At 46.3% G+C, this 16,350-nt stretch overlaps 1 protein-coding gene across 3 annotated transcripts in view; it reads left to right on the top strand.

Moving 5' to 3' along the window:
* Window positions 1-16,350, top strand: part of ABCB7 (ATP binding cassette subfamily B member 7) — a gene marked incomplete at both ends in the record, with an annotated part of 122,275 nt that overhangs the window by 54,284 nt on the left and 51,641 nt on the right. For all 3 annotated transcript variants that reach the window (XM_080718620.1, XM_080718621.1, XM_080718619.1), the window contains one exon: window positions 1,996-2,082. In XM_080718620.1, the coding sequence (XP_080574746.1) occupies window positions 1,996-2,082 (87 nt within the window). The remainder of the gene's footprint in view (window positions 1-1,995; window positions 2,083-16,350) is intronic.

Genomic DNA, 16,350 nt, shown 5'->3' with positions numbered 1-16,350 from the left:
CCTTTTGATGTTTTCCTTTTACAAAATGCTTTAAGATTGCTGATCCAAAAATCAATAACCCATTTATGGCAATTACTTTTTGTATCTCAACTGGTGAGAACAAGAAGGTATTTTTGCTTTTTGTAATTCCATTTTTGTAACTTGGTCCTGAGCTGATACTCTTATACTGTGTATAATATTGATTCATATATTTGTTTGTGAAGAACTGTGCCAGTGTTCATTAATTATTGATTATTAGAACTACTGAAAGAGAATCATCATATTAACTTTACATTGCTGTGACAAAACACTTGAGAAAAATCAACCAAAAGGAGGAAAGGTTTATCTTCTGTTACAGTTTCAGTCCACAATATTTGTTCTTAACACTTTGGGCCTTTGGTGAGGCAGAATGTCACAGCAGATAACTTGTGATGAAAAGCCAGGCATAGTGGCTCATGCCTATAATCTCAGTACTTGGGAAGCTGAGACAGACGGATTTTAGATTCAAGGCCAGCCTTAGTAACTTAGCAGGACTTTCAGCAACCTAGACCCTGTTTCAAAACAAAAACTTTAAAAGCTTTATTTATTTAGCCAGGCATGGTGCCGCATGCTTGTAATCCCCATGCTTGGGAGGCAGAGACAGGAGGATCACACAGGTTTGAAGCCAGCCTTGCTGGCTTAAGAGACCCTGTTTCCAAATAAAAAATATAAAAATAGATCTGGGAGTGTACCCCGGAGGTAGAAGGGTTAACAGGAACCCCAGTACCACACAAAAAACTTTATTCATTCATTCATTCATTCATTCATTCATTCATTCATTATTTTTGTGGTACTGAGAGAGAGAGAGAGAGGAGAGAGCGAGCACACGCTTGTAATGAAGTAGAGCTAAATCACCTCATGGCTTCTGGGAAGTGGAGAGGAGGCAGGAACAAGATATATCCTTCAAGGACATGCCTCCAGCTTCCAGTAACTTACTTCCTCCAACTAGGTCCCACCTCCTAAAGTTTCTACCACCACCCTTAGCACCACTAGCTGGGGACTGACCCTTCCCAACATACAAGCCTTTGGGGGACACACCAGCCTATGAGAGTCATATGTACGTACTTTGTTGAGCATTTTTATTTATTTTTACATTAAATATTTTTAAATTATGAAAACTTTCAATATTAGAAGCTTAAATTTGAAGCCCAGTTGTTACTATGTTGTTAACATTTTCTCAAGTGATTATATATATATATATATATATATATATATATATATATATATATTTTAACAGTAATCTTAAGGCCTTTTAAAAATTTTATAATATATAAGGTAAGATTAGTTGGCTGATTTGTAGATAGCTCTATTTTATAACTGAATCCAACAAGCATTGAAATCTGTCTTGCTTATATGTAAGATACTCTGGTGTGTATACCATGGGAGGTAGACAAAATAAATTTATTTCTAATCTTTAGAAATTTACTATGTAATAGGAAAGACAACACACATTATACAGATTAACCTGACATAAGATAGATCATGAAGTATTAGAAAATACCTTGTTTCTAAATACGTATGTGACCAGAGTAAGAAAAAGTACCAGTTGGATAAAATAAACATTAATTGTAAAATAAAACTGCATATACAAGGAAAGCAAGTATAAATTAACTGTTATTACCCACGTTTACCAATAATAGAGTAAAAAATGATCAGTACTATAGTATAATGAATGATAGGGAGCCAGTATAAGTCAAAGTATAATACAGGTGAAATCTCTTAAACATTAATTTCAAAATCTATTTAGAGAAAGTGACTTTGTTATGAGGATTTGTTATAGCTCAGTATTCCTTGTACAAATGTAGCTGTTAGCTAATTCAGGAGGTGTTTTTTCGCTTTACTATGCCAGGCTAAAAAGCAATGCTTTTGTGAGTTTGTTTTGGGGATATTCACTAGATTACATTTTCCAAGCCAGATTTTATTAACATATGGAATTTTGTTATAGTTAATAGGCTACTTGTTATAATTTTCACCTAGGATCTCCAGGCATGCTCACTGATAGAAAAGAGGACATGTTGGCATGGTCACGCAGGAGGAGGACTACACACAGACCCTAAAGAAGGGGTAAGAGCAAATAGCAAGTAACTGGAAATTGATTATTGTACTTGCATGTTAGATATATGTATTTAAGATTATTATATTTTAGTATACTTTGGTTGACTCATCTAACTGTATGTTCTTTAATATAAAATCATAAAAATTGACCAAGATTATGTAGATGAGATTTTCTTTGGCTTAAAACAAACAAAAATTCATTGTTGACTAATAAAGAGAAAAAGTATTTGTAAACATAAAGCTTTGGTTCTCTAAGTAAAATTGGTTGAATTTATGATGTGATCAGTCTTTACAGAGAAGTAGGCAAGTTAGATTTAGCACTTATAACTACTTTGTGTATATGTGTTTTAAGGTAAAATTTTTCCTTTTTTAAAAGTGCTAGTCTCTCTTCAGACATGCATTTTATTTTATTTTCATTAATTAGTTATATCAATTATATTACATTAATTAATTATATTATTAATTATATTACATTTTATTTTCATTGATTAATTGTATTACATTAATTAATATATTTTCATTAATTAATTATATTACATAATACAATGTATTTGGTACTGGAGCAGCTCAGGGGCATTCTACCTCCAAGCCATACTTTCTGTCCTATTTTACTTTTATTTTGAAACGGGGTCTTTCTAGTTTCTGAGGGCCTAACCAAGTTGCTGAGGCTGGTCTTAAACCTGTGATTCTCCTACCTCAAGCCTTCCAAGTACTGGGATTACAAGCATGCGCCACAATGCCCAGCTCCTTTTTCGTTTCATACAATAAGATCCTAAAATATTGCTTAGTTTCAGGGTAAATACTCTGTCTATGATTTGTCTATTTAATCATTTGTATTCTTTATCATCATCACTGCTATTATCATTATGCAGACATGCCAAACAGTAGGGCCACTGAAATAAAAAGATTTAATTGTGTTATACTTCTAAGTGAATGAAAATGTCATTGGAATGCTGTTATACATTTTCCCATCTGGCCTTTTTTCTTTGAACTTGTTTTTATTTTCTTCTCTGAATTGACCCAACCAATATATTATATTTATGGTATCTCTGTGTAGAAATGATGCATACACAGTTGGTGGTCAAGTAAGTAAATTTTATGTGAAAGTGTTCTATAATTTGTAGAGACATAAATATATAGTTGTTATTTTATTGGTAGATGATTGGTAAGAAAATGTTTACAGTGCTTTTCTTCTTCCTTTGATTTCTAGAGCAACTTCTTTCTTTCAAGGCATTTAAAATAGTTTAAATTCACCAGGCATGGTGGCACACGATTGTATTCCCAGCATTTGGAAGGCTGAGACCGGAGGATCGTGGTTCGCAGACAGCCTCAGCTACTTAGTGAGGCCCTCTGCAACTCACTGAGACCCAGTTTCAAAAAAAAGAATAAAAAATAGGGCAGGGGGTGTAGCTTGGAGGTTGAATGCACCTTGGTTCCATCCCTAGACCAGCAAAAAAAAAAAAAAGTTTACATTCATGGGTCTGTCCTGGTTTTGTATATACTATACTTTATGGCTGTTTTTAGAAATAGCAAATTATCATAACGTAGAATTTTAAAACATTAGGCCAAATAATGAGATTTGTTTATCCATGTGTTAGTTTTAGTGATATTGATATTTTCTAGTTTTTACTATCATCTGTCACCAAGGCCTCTGAGGGATAGTAGCTAATAATGCTCTAAACACAACAAAAAATATGTTAATAAAGGAGAAGCATTCACTTCTCTTAAGATCAAGTAAATTTCAAGACAGTTTCTTTTCAATAAAACAGAACAAGGCAAAAATCATTGTAATATTTTATATTTGGTCTTTATATCTATTTTTTCCTTTTCTCTCCCATTTTTGTATTACTTTAGCCATGTTAGCTAAATGGAAGCATAATAGAGTTTAGAGAATATGCCACAAAAGAGGTAGTATGGAGTTGTAGTTGAATACTTGAGCTCTGGAGCTAGACTGCCTGGATTTGAATTGTGTCTCCATCTTTCTATTGAAATGATTCTGAGCAAGTTATTCTATCTCTGTGTGCTTCAGTTTCTTCATCTTTAAAATGGCTCTGATTATAGTACTAACAGAGATTTAAATGTGTTAATTTCTTATACAATATTAAAGCTCTTAAATAGTGTCCAGCACACAGGGGACTACTGAACACTTTCCAATAAATATTATTTTATTATTATATAATATTGTTATGCTGTTATTTTAATGTGATATTGTAAGACCTGTCCTCTATCATAGCTCATTGATTTAAAAAGTATGTTTTAATATTAGCCTTGTGCTAGCCTTTTTGGTAAGTACAGAGATACAATAATGAAAAAGACAAAGTCCCCGCTGTCTAGAAACTTAACTGTTTACATGTCAGAATATCAAAACTACCAGGTAAGGCCAGGTGTGGTGGAGCACGCCTGTAATCCCATTACTTGGGAGTCTGAAGCAGGAGGATCACAGGCTTGCGGCCAGCTTCAGCAACTTGATGAAGCCCTCAGCAACGTAGCAAAATAAAAATAAAACAGGGCCAAGGATATAGCTTAGAGGTAGAATGCCCCTGGGTTCAATGCCGAACACCACAAAAATAAAAAAATAATAAAACTACTATGTAGAAATTTCTCACTGACCAGTAATAGATTTTACCTTAAATCCAACTAAAATCGTCACTGCTTTACTTTTTATTCATTTCAACTTGTTTATTCTTTTTTTGGTGTATTGTAACCGTACATCTTGATGAAGTTCAGGGTAATAGAGGCCTACATGCTTACAGTACTTTTTGAATCCTCCCTTAGATCCCACCCTACACCCTTTCATTCCCTACCTTCCTGTGCTCAACAAATTGATTAGCGTTGATAAGTTTGTGTATGCATATCATGACTATTGAGATGTTTCCTTCCTTAAGCTTTCCCTCCCTCCTTTCATCGCCCTCAGTTAGGGCTCCTCCTCTGCTCCACTATGGGTTCTCTTCCTTTGTCTGGAGTCCTTCCTATGTCCCAATTTCTCTCTGGCTTTCACATATGATGGAGAACATCTGAGCTTTCACTTTTTGTGAGTGACTAATCTCTCTTAGCATAATATTCTCCAGTTTCATCTGTTTTCCTGCAAATGACATAATTTTGTTCTTTTTTATGGCTAAGTAGAATTCCATTGTGTATGTATCACATAATTTTGTAATTCATTCATCTGTTGATGGACATCTCAGCTGATTTCATAATTTGGCAGTTATGAATTGTGTGGCTGTAAACATAGATATGCATGCATTACTATGGTAGTCTGGTATCAGAATGGTATAGCTGGGTCATATGGTAAATTCATTCCCATTCTTCTGAGGATTCTTCCCACTGTTTTCCAAAGTGGTTGCACTAATTTGCCATCCCACCAACAGTGTATCAGAGTTCCTACTTCTCCACATCCTCACCAGCATGTATTATTTGTGGTTTTAATGATTGCCATTCTATTTGGAGTTAGGTGAAATATCAAGGTAGTGTTTATTTGTGTCTCTCTGATTCTAATGATGAACATTTTTATATATTTATTGATTTCTGTTTTCCATGTATCCTAGTCTACCATCAAAGGTTTGTATTGATGTTTTCATTTCATTTATTGCATCCTACACTTCCTTCACAGCCTTCTTTTTGATTCCTGTTCACTATCAGTTTCTTTGTTCGTATGCTCTTTTATTTGTTTCAGGCTCTTTCTGAAGTCCTTTCTGAAATTCTGGATCATTTCTACTAATAAACTTATGAATTATCCTTCTGGCATTCTCTGCAGCTCTGAGTTGGTGGGTTCTATTGTTGTGGGCTTCTGGGGGTTTATTGTTTCCTTGCTATTCTTGTTTCTCATCATTTCAGGTTCCTAAAGTCTCTTTGTTTTATTTTTTCTCTTTCTCTCTCTCTCTCTCTCTCTCTCTCTCTCTCTCTCTCTCTCTCTCTCTCTCTCATTTTCTATGTTTAATCTCTATAATATTCTAGAGATAAATTTATAGTACCTCAAGATATTTTAAAAGTGAAGAGTCTCAGCTTTGTGGGTATTCACAGCTTTCTTTTTTTATTGTAGTACTGGAGATGGAACCCACAGGCATTCTACCTCCAAATTACACCCCTAGCCTTATATTTTAGTCTTTATTTTGAAACAGGGTCTCACTGAGTTGCAAAGGGCCTCACTCAGTAGTAGCTGAGGCTATCCACAAACCTTGATCCAACTGTCTCAGCCTCCCAAATGCTGGGATTATAAGCATGTGCCATGCCTGGCTGGTATTCACAGCTTTCTGTTGAGTATCATCCTTCAATGCTGTCTTTGTGGTTTTTTACTTGTACCTTCCCTTTGTTGTTCTGCCTGTAGATCACCAGGTTGCATTTACTCCAGCCTTCTGCCCGCCTGCTGCAATGGTGGCATTAATGAATGGGGGTCTTAGGTGTTAAAGACTGGGAACTTGCCTGTTAGCACCCTAATAAGGAATAGTCTCTGAGGTGCAGGCCAGTGCAGTTTGTGTCTTGTGTGTTTTTAAACTTCTGTATGTGTGGTGCTAGGCAGCTCTGTCTGTTGGCTAGGATTGACTTGTTCTTAGTGCCCAGAAGTCCATCTCTGTGCTTCATCTGTCTGGTTCAGCCTGAGCAATAGGGGTTTAGAGTAGTCAGCTGGTATATACAAGGGCAACTTATATTGTAATCAAAGGTGAAAGAAGAGTAAGGAGGAAGGGGCTAGAGTAAGGAATGCAAGTATAGGGTTAAGTAGAAAATAGAATCAAGTAGGATTAGAGTTTAAGAAGGTTAGGATAAGGATGATGAAAAAAATAAAGATACTGAAAAGAAATGAAAATTCTATTAACCAGTATAGAATATTTAGATAAATGGTTAAGAAATGGATAAAATATAAGGCACAGGCGAATGTGTGCATTGGGAGTCAAACAATCAAACAAGAACACAGTCTCTCACACATACATATATAAGAGGAAAGGAGAAGAAAAATTTAAAAAAGGAGCCTTAAGAATAGTTTAATCAAAAGTGAGTAAGATTTTCTTGTTGGTTATGAGCTGAATTATATTGTGGCTTTGGATAGTCCCCTACTGGGTTTTCCTTTCTTTTTGGATTGAGGCTTGCTTAGGAGAGAAGTGAATGCTGCTCCAGAGCTCTGGTTCAAGCCTGTTCCTCGGCCTGCAGGGTTCCTTAGTGTGGCAGAGTGGGGTGGGAGAGCAGGGAGGGGCAGGCCCTGACTGCTGGCTGCTGGGAAGATGCTGGGGGATAGGGTTGTGGCCCAGTGGCAGGGTGCTCACCAGGTGTTCACAAGGGTTTTAGGCCTAATCCCCAGCACAAAAGGGATAGAAGAAAAAAGAAAAGAAAGGAGGGAGAAAGAAAAAAAACCAAAATGGGAAAGAAAATAATCCTACTAACAAACACATAGCAGTGATAAACAATAAAGAAACAAATAGGACAAATAAAAAACCCAAGCAAGTAATAACAAGAAAAAATTTTTGTACTTGACTTCTGTAGCCCTGTTTAAGTTCCGCTTATTACTGTAGGTTCCAAACACATTCCAAGCATTCCATACTTGCCCAGAAACCTGTACAAAAGAAGTCAGTCTTCAGCCCCAGTGTTAGGTTATCTAGTGAGACCCCGCACTAGGTGTCCCCCTGTGGTCACCTTTTTCTGTCCCATGCCACCACGGGCCTGTGCAATCCTATGCCTGGTGCCCTCGCTGTCTATGGAGTGAATCTCAGGTGGCTGGATAGAAGGGTTTTTTGGGGTTTTCCAGAGTTCCTCCTGTTGGGGGTGGGGGCAGGTTATTGTCCTCATGTCTCCACTTGTTCAGTAATTTGTTGCTTCTTTTTTCTTTTTTAGCCTTGGTGTTTAAAAGTATCCTTGAGTTTCTCTGTACTTAGTTCCCACCTCCCGTGAAGGTAGTCTGGGATGTGAAATACTACTCAACTTGGAGCTATCTAGGACAGTTAAGAGACAAGCTCGCCTTAGGATCTTGCTCCATGTCCATCTTTCTCCACCTCCTCATTGAAATTTCTTGTGTATTCTTAACAACTATTAATCAATAGTAGTAATGTATCACACACTTTAAGTTATTTAGAAAGCTTGACTATCATAAAGGGTTTGTGAAAAAGAAGTGGCAGTTATAATTTTTGGAAATTCCTGTTTTCAAAAATAGATGAATTAAGGGATTGGTATTATAATAGAATCTGGAGATTTCTAAAGGATGTTGGAACTTTTCTCCTGCAGTTACAGTCTTAGTTGTATCTTTGTGTAGGAGTATCTATTAATGAATTTAGTTAGTGAATCTGTGCTGTTCATAAGGACACAAATAATGCAGAACTTAATGAAAGGACTGCTCTTTTTTTTCTCTCCAGTAACAGGGGCATTCTACCACTGAGCTTCAGCCTCAGCCCTTTTTGAAATTTTTTTTTTAGCATTGGGGATTGAACCCAGGGCCTTGTGCATGCAAGCACTCTACTGCGGAGTTATACCCCAACCCCCATCCTTTTAAAATTTTGAGACAAGGTCTTGTTAAACTGTATAGGCTGACCTCAGATTTGCATTCTGCCTCCCAAGTACTAGAATTAGAGGATTCAGCCACCACATCCAGCTAGACTACTCATTTTTTTTTATTACTAAGAACTTTTCTTGACACACTCTTGTATGTTAGAAATACTTCTTATTAGCCGGGCGTGGTGGCGCACGCTTGTAATCCCCGCGCTTGGGAGGCAGAGACAGGAGGATCGCGCAGGTTCGAAGCCAGCCGCGCGCGCTGGCTTAGGAGACCCTGTTTCCAAATAAAAAAAAATGTAAAAATAGGTCTGGGAGTGTAGCCCAGAGGTAGAAGGGCTTCCAGGAACCCCAGTACCACCAAAAAAAAAAAAATACTTCTTATTGATTGGTTAGTCTGAATCTAATATTACTAAAAGAGATTAGCATTTACTAGAGCATTCATAGACCTTTGGCATAAATCTTGATTTAATGAGAAGTGAGACAGCAACTTGAGATTTTAAAATTGGAAGATTAGGAAGATAATGGAATACTGTGTCTCCAGGCTTGTTAAAACAAGCAGGCACATAGACGAATAGACAAGAATACCTGGATGACATTGAGATGCTCTTTTCTAGCTCTGATTTCAAAAACTATCCAGTAGCCTGTAATCTTTATTTGATTTCTCAATTTGACTTCTCTTTGGGCTAAAGACTTCACTGACTAGCCAATGTGAGTATTAGTCAGCTTGGTGATTATGTTCTTATTGTAAATTATTAAATGATTATTCAGTACAAATCAGTCTTAGATGTAACATAATCCATTTTTCTCAGTGCCTAACTACCACTAGAGAAATTCTTCATTGAAATTTCCGACCATGAGAGCTTGAAAAACAAACCCACAGTTATAGAGAAAAAAACAATAATTGTTAACACCTTTCCTCACAATTTATATTTTCTTCTCCCATCCCAAACTCATTATATACTTATATCCCTAATAATTTAGGGAACAGTCTCCAGTTGCACTCTGGATTTTTCAGTTAGACATCTGTTGAACTTGCTTGTCTTCTCTTGACCTAGCTTTTATCAAGCCACAGCTATACAAACAGTATTGAAGTTGTTGTTTTAATTATTCTTGTAATTGAAGTTACCTTTAACTTGGGCTACAGAAATAGTTCTCTTCTCTGTGCAGTTTGCCTATCCTGGAAAGTACTTCTTTAGGGAGAAGACAAAAGAAAAACTTGCTGATTTTTTTTCACCATAAATTTCACTCTTAAGTAGTTTCTTTTGAAATCAATCCCTGGGGCTGGGCACGCCAGATGGGGCCCAGGTCGCGGGACTCTGGGCCCCAGGCAGAACTGCGAGTAGCACGCCAGATCCCTGGAGAAACCAGGCCCAGTAAGACGCTGGGTTCTGGGCAGGGGTCGCGCGCGGCGCACAAAAGCCGGGGCCTGGGTCGCGGGACCCTGGGCCCCGGGCCGAACTGCGCGTAGCACGCCAGACCCCTGGAGAAACCAGGCCCAGTAAGACGCTGGGTTCTGGGCGGGGGTCGCGGGCGGGGCACGCCTAATGGGGCCCGGGTCGCGGGACTCTGGGCCCCTGCCGAACTGCGCATAGCACGCCAGACCCCTGGAGAAACCGGACCCAGTAAGACGCTGGGTTCTGGGCGGGGGTCGCGGGCTGGGCACGCCAGATGGGGCCCGGGTCGCGGGACTCTGGGCCCCAGGCAGAACTGCGAGTAGCACGCCAGATCCCTGGAGAAACCAGGCCCAGTAAGACGCTGGGTTCTGGGCAGGGGTCGCGCGCGGCACACAAAAGCCGGGGCCTGGGTCGCGGGACCCTGGGCCCCGGGCCGAACTGCGCTTAGCACGCCAGACCCCTGGAGAAACCAGGCCCAGTAAGACGCTGGGTTCTGGGCGGGGGTCGCGGGCGGGGCACGCCTAATGGGGCCCGGGTCGCGGGACTCTGGGCCCCTGCCGAACTGCGCATAGCACGCCAGACCCCTGGAGAAACCGGACCCAGTAAGACGCTGGGTTCTGGGCGGGGGTCGCGGGCTGGGCACGCCAGATGGGGCCCGGGTCGCGGGACTCTGGGCCCCAGGCAGAACTGCGAGTAGCACGCCAGATCCCTGGAGAAACCAGGCCCAGTAAGACGCTGGGTTCTGGGCAGGGGTCGCGCGCGGCGCACAAAAGCCGGGGCCTGGGTCGCGGGACCCTGGGCCCCGGGCCGAACTGCGCGTAGCACGCCAGACCCCTGGAGAAACCAGGCCCAGTAAGACGCTGGGTTCTGGGCGGGGGTCGCGGGCGGGGCACGCCTAATGGGGCCCGGGTCGCGGGACTCTGGGCCCCTGCCGAACTGCGCGTAGCACGCCAGACCCCTGGAGAAACCGGACCCAGTAAGACGCTGGGTTCTGGGCGGGGGTCGCGGGCTGGGCAAGCCAGATGGGGCCCGGGTCGCGGGACTCTGGGCCCCTGCCGAACTGCGCGTAGCACGCCAGACCCCTGGAGAAACCAGACCCAGTAAGACGCTGGGTTCTGGGCGGGGGTCGCGGGCTGGGCACGCCAGATGGGGCCCGGGTCGCGGGACTCTGGGCCCCAGGCCGAACTGCGAGTAGCACGCCAGACCCCTGGAGAAACAAGGCCCAGTAAGACGCTGGGTTCTGGGCGGGGGTCGAGCACAGGGCACGCCAGCTGGGGCCCGGATCGCGGGACTCTGGGTCCCTGCCGAACTGCGAGTAGCACGCCAGACCCCTGGAGAAACCGGGCCCAGAACAGAAAAAGATAAAGAAAAATATCGGAGAGGTGGTAAGAAAGCCGTTATGGATGCCAGGACACTGGAGATGCAGACAAAACTTATCTAAATGCACTGGAACTTATGGAAAAATTCGCCGTGAAAGAGGACTGCTATTTCTCTATATTGTTAAGAATCTCAGACATCACATATAAGGAGAGAGTTTAGCGGAGACCAAGGAGAAATGCGGTGTTGAAAGAGTTCTTCGCGATGGTGGTAGAGACTTGTATTCAGGAGAAGCAGAAACCGGATCTTACCAACTTTATTTTTTTGGAGAAATTACACCAAATGTCGAATGCTACCATCACGCATGCTTAGGAACACTGGACAACATTCAGAGTGGAAAAAGAGCCTGGGAAGGATTTGAAACGGTGGAGGCAGTGGCAATGCCAGTGGCCAATATTCGGGGGAGGCAGAGATCTGATACATTACAACTGGAACCTTTGAAATACTAACCACAGAGACAGTGATCGGAACCTGCTTAGGGGTTAGGCGGGCGCCGGGGCCAGTGGCCGACATCGGAGCTTGCTGTGAGGCAGGGCCACTACTGAGGCCTCCGTGGCCGGGATTGGAACCTGCAGAGGGGTTAGACCGATGCTGGGGCCAGCGAGGCCGGCATTGGAGCCTGCCATGATGCAAGGCTTGTGCTAGGGCCTCCGAGGTCGGGTCCGGAACTTGCTGAGGGGTTAGGCCGGTGCTGGGGTCAGCGAGGCCGGCATCGGAGCCTGCCGTGAGGCAAGGCCAGTGTTGGGGCCCCCAAGGACGGGACTGGAGCCTGCTGAGGGGTTAGGCCGGTGCTGGGGCCAGCGAGCCTGGCATCAGAGCCTGCCATGAGGCAAGGCCGGTACTTGGGCCTCCGAGGCCAGGATAAGAGCCTGCCGAGGGGTTAGGCCGGTGCTGGGGCCTCCGAGGCCAGGATAAGAGCCTGCTGAGGGGTTAGGCCACTGCTGGGGCCAGCGAGGCCGGCATCGGAGCCTGCCTTGAGGCAAGGCCGGTACTGGGGCCTTGAGGCCAGGATAAGAGCCTGCCGAGGGGTTAGGCCGGTGCTGGGGCCAGCGAGGCCGGCATCGGAGCCTGCTGTGAGGCAAGGCCGGTACTGGGGCCTCCGAGGCCAGGATAAGAGCTTGCCGAGGGGTTAGGCCGGGGCTGGGGCCAACGAGGCCGGCAGCGGAGCCTGCCGTGAGGCATGACCAGTGCTGGGGCCTCCGAGGCCGGGATCGGAGCATACCGAGGGGCTAGGCCGGTGCTGGGGCCAGCGAGGCCGGCATCGGAGCCTGCCTTGAGACATGACCAGTGCTGGGGCCTCCGAGGCTGGGATTGGAGCCTGCCGAGGGGTTAGGCCGCTGCTGGGGCCAGCGAGGCCGGCATCGGAGCCTGCCTTGAGGCAAGGCCGGTACTGGGGCCTCCGAGGCCAGGATAAGAGCCTGCAGAGGGGTTAGGCCAGTGCTGGGGCCAGTGAGGCCGGCATCGGAGCCTGCCTTGAGGCAAGGCCGGTACTGGGGCCTCTAGGCCAGGATAAGAGCCTGCCGAGGGGTTAGGCCGGTGCTGGGGCCAGCGAGGCCGGCATCGGAGCCTGCCGTGAGGCAAGGCCGGTACTGGGGCCTCCGAGGCCAGGATAAGAGCTTGCCGAGGGGTTAGGCCGGTGCTGGGGCCAACGAGGCCGGCAGCGGAGCCTGCCGTGAGGCATGACCAGTGCTGGGGCCTCCGAGGCCGGGATCGGAGCATGCCGAGGGGTTAGGCCGGTGCTGGGGCCAGCGAGGCCGGCATCGGAGCCTGCCGTGAGGCAAGGCCAGTACTGGGGCCTCCGAGGCCAGGATAAGAGCCTGCCAAGGGGTTAGGCCGGTGCTGGGGCCAGCGAGGCCGGCATCGGAGCCTGCCTTGAGGCATGACCAGTGCTGGGGCCTCCGAGGCCGGGATCGGAGCCTGCCGAGGGGTTAGGCCGCTGCTGGGGCCAGCAAGGCCGGCATCGGAGCCTGCCGTGAGGCAAGGCCGGTACTGGGGCCTCCGAGGCCAGGATAAGAGCCTGCTGAGGGGTTAGGCTGGTGCTGGGCCCAGCGAGGCCGGCATCGGAGCCTGCCTTGAGGCAAGGCCGGTACTGGGGCCTCGAGGCCAGGATAAGAGCCTGCCGAGGGGTTAGGCCGGTGCTGGGGCCAGCGAGGCCGGCATCGGAGCCTGCCGTGAGGCAAGGCCGGTACTGGGGCCTCCGAGGCCAGGATAAGAGCTTGCCGAGGGGTTAGGCCGGTGCTGGGGCCAACGAGGCCGGCAGCGGAGCCTGCCGTGAGGCATGACCAGTCCTGGGGCCTCCGAGGCCGGGATCGGAGCATGCCGAGGGGTTAGGCCGGTGCTGGGGCCAGCGAGGCCGGCATCGGAGCCTGCCGTGAGGCAAGGCTGGTACTGGGGCCTCCGAGGCCAGGATAAGAGCTTGCCGAGGGGTTAGGCCGGTGCTGGGGCCAACGAGGCCGGCAGCGGAGCCTGCCGTGAGGCATGACCAGTCCTGGGGCCTCCGAGGCCGGGATCGGAGCATGCCGAGGGGTTAGGCCAGTGCTGGGGCCAGCGAGGCCGGCATCGGAGCCTGCCGTGAGGCAAGGCCGGTACTGGGGCCTCCGAGGCCAGGATAAGAGCCTGCTGAGGGGTTAGGCTGGTGCTGGGGCCAGCGAGGCCGGCATCGGAGCCTGCCTTGAGGCAAGGCCGGTACTGGGGCCTCGAGGCCAGGATAAGAGCCTGCCGAGGGGTTAGGCCGGTGCTGGGGCCAGCGAGGCCGGCATCGGAGCCTGCCGTGAGGCAAGGCCGGTACTGGGGCCTCCGAGGCCAGGATAAGAGCTTGCCGAGGGGTTAGGCCGGTGCTGGGGCCAACGAGGCCGGCAGCGGAGCCTGCCGTGAGGCATGACCAGTCCTGGGGCCTCCGAGGCCGGGATCGGAGCATGCCAAGGGGTTAGGCCGGTGCTGGGGCCAGCGAGGCCGGCATCGGAGCCTGCCGTGAGGCAAGGCCGGTACTGGGGCCTCCGAGGCCAGGATAAGAGCTTGCCGAGGGGTTAGGCCGGTGCTGGGGCCAACGAGGCCGGCAGCGGAGCCTGCCGTGAGGCATGACCAGTCCTGGGGCCTCCGAGGCCGGGATCGGAGCATGCCGAGGGGTTAGGCCAGTGCTGGGGCCAGCGAGGCCGGCATCGGAGCCTGCCGTGAGGCAAGGCCGGTACTGTGGCCTCCGAGGCCAGGATAAGAGCCTGCCAAGGGGCTAGGCCGGTGCTGGGGCCAGCAAGGCCGGCATCGGAGCCTGCCTTGAGGCATGACCAGTGCTGGGGCCTCCGAGGCCGGGATCGGAGCCTGCCGAGGGGTTAGGCCGCTGCTGGGGCCAGCGAGGCCGGCATCGGAGCCTGCCTTGAGGCAAGGCCGGTACTGGGGCCTCCGAGGCCAGGATAAGAGCCTGCCGAGGGGTTAGGCCGGCGCTGGGGCCAGCGAGGCCGGCATCGGAGCCTGCCGTGAGGCAAGGCCGGTACTGGGGCCTCTGAGGCCAGGATAAGAGCCTGTCAAGGGGTTCGGCCGGTGCTGGGGCCAGTGAGGCCGGCATCGGAGCCTGCCGTGAGGCATTACCAGTGTTGGGGCCTCCGAGGCCGGGATTGGAATCCTGCCAAGGGGTTAGACCGGTGCAGGGGCCAATGGCCAGCATCGGAGCCTGGCGTGAGGCAAGTTCACTCCTGCGGCCTCCAAGGTCGGGACCAAAGCCAGCTTAGGGGTTTGACCGGTTCAGGGGCCAGCGAGACCAGAACTGGGTCCTCCCATGAGGCAAGGCCGCTGCGTGAGCCAGCGAGGTCCGGATCAGTCCACTGAGTAGCCAGGCCACTACTGGGACCATCAAGAGTGGGATTGGTACTTGCAACACAGCATGCACAGAGAAATATCGCAGAAAATATAAATCAGACGCTTCTCTTAATCAGCAATAACTAGGAGGAAAAGGGCAACAGGAAGAGGTTGAGCTATAGAAAGGGCCCTATAGTGAAGCAACTAATGTGATCAATCAGAGGGTATGTAATACTGGAGGACGGAGCCTCTTTAAAATGCAGGAGGTACATAAACAAATGTATCAAGGTAAATCACCAAAGAAGTGTGGGATGGAGGGAGGGGGAGGGAATGGGACGGGGGCTGGAGGAGGGCTAATTGGATGATGTGTGCTTGTATATCCTCTCAAGTCTTGTACTCCAATGTGATTGATATATGACTACAATGCACCAATTTAAAAAATAAATTAATTAAAAAAAATAAATATTGGCAAGAAAAAAAAAATAAAGTGAAATGTAACATTAACCTGATTAAATAGGTCATGATGCTTTTGTGCAAAGTGCACATGGAATATCTTAACAAATAAATACTTTACATGGTTTATTGTAGGCATTTTTCTATCCTTTCAGTGATTTCTGAATATATTTTGTGTGTTTGTTCATGCATACTTTATGTATATCTATAACTCATCCTTCATGCCAAGAAAAATTGCTAATGGTCATTGCATTTTCTCAGTAACAAAATTGTAAAGAGTGATTTAAAAATGAATAGACTAAGTTTAAAATATGTAATTTACAATGTCAAGATATTATAATTACCATACTGTCAAATAAAAATAATCAATTAAAAAAAAAAAAAAAAAAGAAATCAATCCCTTGTTTAGTTTATTGCTATTAAAATTTAGGAATGCTTAGAATGCTTAGATAAATTCCTCTTCAACTAAGGAAAAGGTGATTCTGGTATCTTTATCAAAAAACTGTTTTCTTTTTTCTTATTCTTTTACTTTCTTATCAGTACCCAGTGGGCATCACTTCCTTGAAACGAATGAGCTCTTAGAGGGAAATTTTGCTGTTTTTCATGCTTGATACTCTCTTCTGGTTAGTGATACTTGCCTGAAAAGCAAAATATGTTTTTAATTTAGTAATATAAGTATTTTTAATATCTAAAAATTCTACCAAGTGAGCTGTTCCAGATATTTTGATATTTTTTATTCTTCTTATGCCTTCTACATGATTATTAACTAAATGTCCACTTACAGCACATT

Source organism: Muscardinus avellanarius, assembly GCF_963383645.1.
Source record: "Muscardinus avellanarius genome assembly, chromosome: X".
NCBI classification, from domain to species: Eukaryota; Metazoa; Chordata; class Mammalia; order Rodentia; family Gliridae; genus Muscardinus; species Muscardinus avellanarius.
This window is presented reverse-complemented; position numbering and strand designations above follow the sequence as displayed.